The sequence below is a fragment of the Pinus tabuliformis genome, chromosome 8 (genome assembly GCF_031772625.1).
Source record: "Pinus tabuliformis cultivar Carrire ecotype Pingquan chromosome 8, CPIR1, whole genome shotgun sequence".
NCBI lineage: Eukaryota > Viridiplantae > Streptophyta > Pinopsida > Pinales > Pinaceae > Pinus > Pinus tabuliformis.
In genome coordinates, this window is record NC_142294.1 from 1,012,579,456 (window position 1) to 1,012,589,605 (window position 10,150).

Below are 10,150 nucleotides of genomic sequence, written 5' to 3' on the forward strand. Positions count from 1 at the left end.
CTTTTCACCTTCCTTCAGCCACCTAATCCTTGACTTCTGCCTCCACAGTGTCTCTTCCTGCAGCTCTCTTTCTAGAATTTGCTTTTCAATTACTTGTTCTTGTAGAGTCAATTCCTCGGATCGGCCATGATAAATGATTCTTTGTTGGGTATCCTTCATTTTTTGAAGTAGGATTTCTTTTGATTTGAAGATATTTCCAAATGTAGATTTATTCCAACGTTTTATTTCCTCTTTGAGATACTTCAGCTTCTTTTGAAATAAGGCCATTCTTGTCCCCTCCGTTGCTCTAAAGCTTGCCCAGGTTGTCTTTATGAATTCATGGAAGTCCGGATGTGTTAACCAGAAAGCTTCAAATCTGAATGGCCTCCTTAAACTTTGGCCTGGTCTACTCCAGTTTAAGGCAATGGGCCAGTGGTCCGATCCTGAATACGGTAGGATTGAGGCTGTAAATTCTCCACCCATGTACACTGCATTATCAGAGATTAGGAATCGATCCAGTCGCGAAGCCACCTGCATCGGTTCCGTCCTCTTGTTGTCCCAGGTATATATGCCATTTTCTGTAGGAAGATCAATCATCCAATTGTCTTGAATGAAATCTTTAAGTAGAGTACCATCTGTGTTTATTCTGCAACGTCCTCCTCTCTTTTCCTCCAGATTTGCAATCATATTATAATCTCCGCCTGAGATCCATAGCGGGTACATTCTGTTTACATTAAGTTGTGTTAATGCATCCAAAATATCAGCCTTTTGTTGGGTTTCTTGTGGGAAGTATACATTTGTAATATGCCCAGCAATATTTGTGCCTTGCAGATGAAACTTGGCTTGAATGAAGTTTCTATTTGCATGAATATTGTCCAGCTGTATCACCCTTGCGTCCCAGAGGATTGCCAAACCTCCTGAAGCGCCCTGTGCTTCCACTGCTGTGACTTGCCCCGCCGGCCACGCCTTAGCTGCTACTTTTTCTAGAACTACTTGTTTACATTTTGTCTCTTGCAGGAAAAGAATTGCTGGTTTTTCCTCCATTATCATGTTTTTGAGAAGTCTACCTTTCTTCTGGCCGTTAAGCCCTCGAATGTTCCATGATATCAATTTCATTGGGAATGTTTGGGGTGGATGTTAAAATACCTGGTAAGCTGGGCGTATCTGCCTGAATCGACAAGGACTTCTCCAACCTTGATGGTTCTCTCCAGAGCAGACTTTCTTCCACGCTTTTTGCTGTCTTTTGAAATAAACGTCCCATCCCATTGGCTGCCTGTTTGCACCCCTAGTGAATATTTCTTCTGGGCTTTATGCAAAACCGCCGCCAGTTTGTCCACTTGTGCTGCAGTTATCTTGTCGAAATTCTTAGTTTTACACGCGGCCTCCAAACCAAGAATGTCCAGTTCTCCTATATCAAATGTTTCTGTATCCTCATCCATATTTTTGACTTCTTGATGGCTTGCTTCTTCTTCCCGTGCTTGTACTGAACCTGGATCCGTTGTGTCTATCTCCATCTCTGGTTGGCTCCAGCTTTTCATTTTGGTGCTTTGGATGTTACTGTCCTGTACCTCGCTTTTTCCTTTCGATGACTCTTTGGGATCCTCCGACATGTTCGGATTTGATATACGCTCAGATGACATAGGATTTTGGACTGGTTGCTCTTCCTCAGCTAAAGCAGCAAAGCTATTACTCGTTGAAGGCTTTGTAGGATCCTTCGTGACCTGCCTGTTCTGAGACGGCTGTTTCTTATTTCCTCTTCTGCGGTTCGCTACTTTGGTGAACCCCTCGGTCGATTGCTTGTCCTGATCTTGTTCCGTGGGCTTATTATTTAACTGGCAATCTCGGAACAGGTGCCCTAAGGCATGGCATCTTCTACACCTAAAGGGAACATGTTCATAGTCTATTAACTGGATCCATTCTTCATCCTCATGAGTAAGTTTTACCTTATCAGGCAGGGGTTCCTTTAGGTCCATGTAGACGCAGATCCGGGCATATGAGGTATACTTCTTCATTTTCGTTTCTTCTGCAACCTTGACAAAATCCCCCAGAACCTTCCCAATCTCCTTAAGCGATTCTTCTTCCCAGTATTCCCATGGCAATGAGTATAACCTGATCCAAACTGGTGCCCAGCTCAGATCCTCCTTGTCTGGGTTAAACTTTGCTACCCATTCTCTAAGGAATAGACCCGCTGAGTTAAAGAAATAAGGTCCATTCTCAAAGACTCTGTTTCTGTCCTCCAGGCAGTTGAAAACTGCTGTAAAGAAACCTTTTGGGCCTAAATGCAGGGATATATGCCCTTTCGGGTGCCATTTGATGTTAATCCATGTCCTCAGGGCTCTCTCATTTGGCCAAATGCCTATAAATTTTCCAATGAGGGCGTGATCCTTCATATATTGGATTCTTGCATTGATCCTGTGACTGGGGAACTCCACTGTTGGCGTATGCTTAGCAACAGACTTGCATGTAGATGATCTCACTCTCTGATCCTCTGGCTGAGCCTGATCTGTCTGCTTGTCCGACGTACCTTCATTTTCGTTTTCATTTGTTCTCTGTTCCTGCCCAGAATCGGATTGCTTTTCGGGCTGCCTTTCATCGTTTGGGGAATCCCCTTCTGCCCCCTGGCGGGGGTTCATTTCCTCTGCTGCCAACGTTCTGCGATCGTGCTGCGCAGCGCTGCCGCCTTGGGGTGGGCAACTGCCCCTGCAGTCCGCCTGCCGCTGCAGGTCTGCAGCAAACCCTAGCCGCTATACCCTGCTTCTCTGCTCATCTTCCTCCGTTCGCCGCGTCTTTTGTCCAAATGGTTAAAGCTTTTTAATTGTTGTTAAAGCATTTTAAAAGAATTTAAAATTTTTTTTAAAACATTTTAAAGTGTTTTTAAGTTATTTTGAACTATTTTAAAATGTTTTTAAAACGTTCTAAATTGTTTCAAAAACATTTTAAATTGTTTCAAAAACATTTTAAATTGTTTTTAAAGCATTTTAAATTGTTTTTAAAGCATTTTAAATTGTTTTTAAAACATTTTAAAGTAATTTAAAGCGTTTTAAATTGTTCATAAAACATTTTAAAATAGGTTTAAAGCATTTTCAATTGTTGTTAAAGAGCTTAAAATTATTTTTAAAACATTTTCAGATGTTTTTAAAACAATTTTAAAATTTTAAAATAATTTAAAATTGTTCTTAAATGAATTTAATTTATTTTTAAAGTATTTTAAATTGTTTTTAGAGCATTGTAAACTATTTTTAAAGCATTTTAAATTGTTTTGAAAGAATTTTAAAAAAAATTTAGAGTACTTTAAAGCTTTTTAAATTGTTGTTAAAGTACTTTAAAGCTTTTAAATTGTTTTTAAAAGATTTTAAAACGGCTTTAAAGCACTTTCAATTGTTGTTAAACCACTCAAACTCATTTTTAAAACATTTTAAAATCATTTAAAATTGTTTTTAAATCAATTTAAATTATTTTTAAAGTATTCTAAATTGTTTTTAAAACACTGTAAACTATTTTTAAATCATTTAAAATTGTTCTTAAAGCAATTTAAATTATTTTTAAAGTATTTTAAATTGTTTTTAAAGCATTGCAACCTATTTTTAAAGAATTTTAGAATCATTTTAAATTGTTTTGAAAGCGTTTTAAATTGTTTTGAAGGCATTTTAAAAACATTTTAAAGTACTTTAAAGATTTTTAAATTGTTGTTAAAGCATTTTAAAAGAATTTAAAATTGTTTTTAAAACGTTTTAAAGTGATTTAAATTGTTTTTAAATTATTTTGAACTATTTTAAAGTGTTTTTAAAACTTTCTAAATCATTTCAAAAACATTTTAAATTGTTTTTAAAGCATTTTAAATTGTTTTTAAAGCGTTTAAATCATTTTGAAATCATTTTAAATTGTTTTGAAAGCATTTTAAAAACATTTTAAAGTACTTTAAAGCTCCTTAAATTGTTTTTAAAACATTTTAAAACGATTTTAAAGCATTTTCAATTGTTGTTAAAGCACTTAAACTTATTTTTGAAACATTTTAAAATCATTTAAAATTGTTCTTAAATCAATTTAAATTATTTTTAAAGTATTTTATATTGTTTCTAATGCATTGTAAACTATTTTTAAAGAATTTTAAAATCATTTAAAATTGTTCTTAAAGCAATTTAAATTATTTTTGAAGTATTTTAAATAGTTTTTAAAGAATTATAAAGGGTTTTTAAAGCATTTTAAATTGTTTTTAAAGCATTTTAAAGTGTTTTTAAATTATTTTGAACTATTTTAAAGTACTTTAAAGTTTTTTAAATTGTTGTTAAAGCATTTTAAAAGAATTTAAAATTGTTTTTAAAACACTTTAAAGTGTTTTTAAATTATTTTGAACTATTTTAAATTGTTTTTAAAACGTTCTAAATTGCTTCAAAAACATTTCAAATTGTTTTTTAAATTGTTTTTAAAGCGTTTAAAATTGTTCTTAAAACATTTTAAAGTACTTTAAAGCTTTTTAAATTGTTTATAAAACATTTTGAAATGATTTAAAATTGTTGTTAAATCAATTTAAAATTGTTCTTCAATTGTTTCAAAAACTTTTTAAATTGTTTTTAAAGCGTTTAAAATTGTTTTTAAAACGTTTTAAAGTACTTTAAAGCATTGTAAATTGTTTATAAAACATTTTAAAATGGGTTTAAAGCATTTTCAATTGTTGTTAAAGCACTTAAACTTATTTTTAAAACATTTTAAAATTTTTAAAATAATTTAGAATTGTTCTTAAATCAATTTAAATTATTTTTAAAGTATTTTAAATTGTTTTAAAGCATTTTAAATTGTTTTTAAAGCGTTTAAAATTGTTTTTAAAACATTTTAAAGTACTTTAAAGCTTTTTAAATTGTTTATAAAACATTTTAAAATGGGTTTAAAGCAATTTCAATTGTTGTTAAAGCACCTAAACTTATTTTTAAAACATTTTCAAATGTTTTTTAAACATTTTAAAAATCTTAAAATAATTTTAAATTGTTCTTAAATCAATTTAAATTATTGTTAAAGTATTTTAAATTGTTTTTAAAGCATTGTAAACTATTTTTAAGGCATTTTCAATTGTTTTGAAAGAAATTTAAAAACATTTTAGAGTACTTTAAAGCTTTTTAAATTGTTGTTAAAACGTTATAATAGAATTTAAAATTCTTTTTAAAATTTTTTAAAGTGCTTTAAATTGTTTTTAAATTATTTCGAACTAATTTAAAGTGTTTTTAAAACGTTCCAAATTGTTTCAAAAACATTTTAATTTGTTTTTAAAGCATTTTAAAATGTCTTTAAAGTGTTTAAAATTGTTTTTAAAACATTTTAAAGTACTTTAAAGCATTTTAAATTGATTTTAAAAGATTTTAAAACAGTTTTAAAGCATTTTCAATTGTTGTTAAACCACTCAAACTGATCTTTAAAACATTTTAAAATTGTTTTTAAATCAATTTAAAGTATTTTTAAAGTATTTTAAATTGTTGTTAAAACATTGTAAACTATTTTTAAATCATTTTAAAATCATTTAAATTTGTTCTTAAAGCAATTTAAATTACTTTTGAAGTATTTAAATAATATTTAAAGCATTGTAAACGGTTTTTAAAGCATTTTAAATTGTTTTGAAAGCATTTTAAAGTCCTTTAAAGCTTTTAAATTGATGTTAATGCATTTTAAAAGAATTTAAAATTGTTTTAAAACATTTTAGAGTGTTTTAAATCATTTTTAAATTATTTTGAACTATTTTAAAGTGTTTTTAAAACATTCTAAATTCTTTCAAAAACATTTTGAATTTTTTTTAAAGCATTTTAAATTGTATTTAAAGCGTTTAAAATTGTTTTTAAAACATTTTAAAGTACTTTAAAGTTTTTTAAATTGTTTATAAAACATTTTAAAACGGGTTTAAAGCATTTTCAATTGTTGTGAAAGCACTTAATCTTATTTTTAAAACATTTTAAAATGTTTTTGAAATATTTTAAAACATTTTAAAATCATTTAAAATTCTTCTTAAATCAATTTAAATTATTTTAAAAGTATTTTAAATTGTTTTTAAAGCATTGCAAACTATTTTAAAGAATTTTAAAATCATTTTAAATTGTTTTGAAAGCGTTTTAAATTGTTTTGAAAGGATTTTAAAAACATTTTAAAGTACTTTAAAGATTTTTAAATTGTTGTTCAAGCATTTTAAAAGAATTTAAAATTGTTTTTAAAACATTTTAAAGTGTTTTAAATTGTTTTTAAATTATTTTGAACTATTTTAAAGTGTTTTTAAAACTTTCTAAATTGTTTCAAAAACATTTTAAATTGTGTTTAAAGCATTTTAAATTGTTTGTAAAGCATTTAAATCATTTTGAAAGCATTTTAAAATGTTTTGAAAGCATTTAAAAAACATTTTAAAGTACTTTAAAGCTCTTTAAATTGTTTTTTAGAACATTTTAAAATGGTTTTAAAGCATTTTCAATTGTTGTTAAAGCACTTAAACTTATTTTTAAAACATTTTAAAATGTTTTTGAAACATTTTAAAATCATTTAAAATTGTTCTTAAATCAATTTAAATTATTTTTAAAGTATTTTATATTATTTCTAAAGCATTGTAAACTATTTTTAAAGCATTTTAAAATCATTTAAAATTGTTCTTAAAGAAATTTAAATTATTTTTGAATTATTTTAAATAGTTTTTAAAGCATTGTAAATGATTTTTAAAGCATTTTAAATTGTTTTTAAAGCATTTTAAAAACATTTTAAAGTACTTTAAAGCTTTTTAAATTGTTGTTAAAGCATTTTAAAAGAATTTAAAATTATTTTTAAAACATTTTAAAGTGTTTTTAAATTGTTTTGAACTATTTTAAATTGTTTTTAAAACGTTCTAAATTGCTTCAAAAACATTTCAAATTGTTTTTAAATCATTTCAAATTGTTTTTAAAGCGTTTAAAACTGTTTTTAAAACATTTTAAAGTACTTTAAAGCTTTTTAAATTGTTTATAAAACATTTTAAAACAGTTTTAAAGCATTTTCAATTGTTGTTAAAGCACTTGCACTTATTTTTAAAACATTTTAAAATGTTTTTGAAACATTTTAAAATGATTTAAAATTGTTCTCAAATCAATTTAAATCATTTTTGAAGTATTTTAAATTGTTTTTAAAGCATTGTAAACTTTTTTTAAAGCATTTAAAAATCATTTTAAATTGTTTTGAAAGCATTTTAAAAACATTTTAGAGTACTTTAAAGCTTCTTAAATTGCTGTTAAATTTTTGTAAAAGAATTTATAAATGTTTTTAAAACATTTTACAGCGTTTTAAATTGTTTTTAAATCATTTTGAACTATTTTAAATTGTTTTTAAAACGTTCTAAATTGTTTCAAAAACATTTTAAATTGTTTCAGAAACACATTAAATTGTTTTTAAAGCATTTTAAATTGTTTTTAAAGCATTTAAAATTGTTTTTAAAACTTTTTAAAGTACTTTAAAGCTTTTTAAATTGTTTTTAAATCATTTTAAAATGGTTTTAAAGCATTTTCAATTGTTGTTAAAGAACTTAAACTTATTTTAAAAACATTTTAAAATGTTTTTGAAACATTTTAAAACCATTTAAAATTGTTATTAAATCAATTTATATTATTTTTAAAGTATTTTAAATTGTTTTTAAAGCATTGTAAACTATTTTTAAAGCATTTCAAAATCATTTAAAATTGTTCTTAAAGCAATTTAAATTATTTTTTAATTATTTTAAATAGTTTTTAAAGCCTCGTAAACTATTTTTAAATCATTTTAACTGGTTTTGAAAGAATTTTAAAAACATTTTAAAGTACTTTAAATCTTTTTAAATTGTTGTTAAAGCATTTTGAAAGAATTTAAAATTGTTTTTAAAACATTTTAAAGTGTTTTTAAATTATTTTGAACTATTTAAAATTGTTTTTAAAATGTTCTAAATTGTTTCAAAAACATTTTAAATTTATTTTGAAGCATTTTAAATTGTTTTTAAAGCATTTAAAATTGTTTTAAAAACATTTTAAAGTACTTTAAAGCTTTTTAAATTGTTTTTAAAACATTTTAAAATTGTTTTAAAGCATTTTCAATTGTTGTTAAAGCACTTAAACTTATTTTTGAAACATTTTAAAATGTTTTTGAAACATTTTAAAATCATTTAAAATTGTTCTTAAATCAATTTAAATTATTTTTAAAGTATTTTGTACGGTTTCTAAAGCATTGTAAACTATTTTTAAAGCGTTTTAAAATCATTTAAAATTGTTCTTAAACCAATTTAAATTATTTTTGATGTATTTTAAATAGTTTTTAAAGCATTGTAAAGGTTTTTAAAGCATTTTAAACTGTTTTGAAAGCATTTTAAAAGCATTTTAAAGTACTTTAAAGCTTTTTAAATTGTTGCTAAAGCGTTTTAAAAGAATTTAAAATTGTTTTTAAAACATTCTAAAGTGTTTTAATTTCTTTATAAATTATTTTGAACTATTTTAAATTGTTTTTAAAACATTCCAAATTGTTTCAAAAACATTTTAAATTGTTTTTAAAGCATTTTAAGTCGCTTTTAAAGTGTTCAATTTATTTTTTTTAAAACATTTTAAAGTAATATAAAGCTGTTTAAATTGTTTTTAAAACATTTTGAAAGGGTTTTAAAGCATTTTCAATTTTTGTTAAACCACTTAAACTTATTCTTAAAACATTTTAAAATGTTTTTGAAACATTTTAAAATCATTTAAAATTGTTTTTAAACCAATTTAAATTATTTTTAATGTATTTTAAAGTGTTTTTAAAGCATTGTAAACTATTTTTAAAGCATTTTAAAATCATTTAAAATTGTTCTTCAAGAAATTTAAATTATTTTTGAAGTATTTTAAATAGTTTTTAAAGCATTGTAAACGGTTTTTAAATCATTTTAAATTGTTTTGAAAGCATTTTAAATTGTTTTGAAAGCATTTTAAAAGCATTTTGAAGCACTTTAAAGCTTTTTAATTGTTGTTAAAGAATTTTAAAAGAATTTATAATTGTTTTTAAAACATTTTAAAGTGTTTTTAAGTTGTTTTGAACTATTTTAAATTGTTTTTAAAACGTTCTAAATTGTTTCAAAAACATTTTAAATTGCTTTTAAATCATTTTAAATTGTTTCTAAAGCATTTAAAATTGTTTTTAAAACATTTTGAAGTACTTTAAAGCTTTTTAAATTGTTTATAAATCATTTTAAAACGGGTTTAAAGCATTTTCAATTGTTGTTAAAGCACTTAAACTTATTTTTGAAACATTTTAAATTCATTTAAAATTGTTCTTAAATCAATTTAAATTATTTTTAAAGTATTTTATATTGTTTCTAAAGCATTGTAAACTATTTTTAAAGCATTTAAAAATCATTTAAATTTTTTTTAAAGCAATTTAAATTATTTTTGAAGTATTTTAAATTTTTTTTAAAGCATTGTAAATGGTTTTTAAAGCATTTTAAATTGTTTTGAAATCATTTTAAAAACATTTTAAAGTACTTTAAAGCTTTTTAAATTGTTGTTAAATCATTTTGAAAGAATTTAAAATTATTTTTAAAACATTTTAAAGTGTTTTTAAATTATTTTGAACTATTTTAAATTATTTTTAAAACATTCTAAACTGCTTCAAAAACATTTCAAATTGCTTTTGAATCATTTTAAATTGTTTTTAAAGCGTTTAAAATTGTTTTTAAAACATTTTAAAGAACTTTAAATCTTTTTAAATTGTTTTTAAAACATCTTAAAACGGTTTTAAAGCATTTTCAATTGTTTTTAAAGCACTTAAACTTATTTTTGAAACATTTTAAAATCATTTAAAACTGTTCTTAAATCAATTTAAATTATTTTTAAAGTATTTTATATTGTTTCTAAAGCATTGTAAACTATTTTTAAAGCATTTAAAAATCATTTAAAATTGTTCTTAAAGCAATTTAAATTATTTTTGATGTATTTTAAACAGTTTTTAAAGCATTGTAAATGGTTTTTAAAGCATTTTAAACTGTTTTGAAAGCATTTTAAAAATATTTTAAAGTACTTTAAAGCTTTTTAAATTGTTGCTAAAGCGTTTTAAAAGAATTTAAAATTGTTTTTAAAACATTGTAAAATATTTTAAATTGTTTATAAATTATTTTGAACTATTTTAAATTGTTTTTAAAACGTTCTAAATTGTTTCAAAAACATTTTGTATTGTTTTTAAAGCATTT

The 10,150-nt window shown here is 24.0% G+C and overlaps 1 protein-coding gene across 1 annotated transcript; it reads right to left on the bottom strand.

Annotated features, from left to right (window-relative positions):
• Nucleotides 1-1,533: 1,533 nt before the first annotated feature.
• Nucleotides 1,534-2,369, bottom strand: LOC149238830 (uncharacterized). The gene is made up of 2 exons (XM_089369672.1): nucleotides 1,670-2,369; nucleotides 1,534-1,580 (listed from the first exon to the last, which is right to left on the bottom strand). The coding sequence occupies exons 1-2, from the start codon at nucleotides 2,367-2,369 to the stop codon at nucleotides 1,534-1,536; spliced, it is 747 nt and encodes a 248-aa protein (XP_089225798.1).
• Between the last annotated feature and the right edge of the window lie 7,781 nt (nucleotides 2,370-10,150).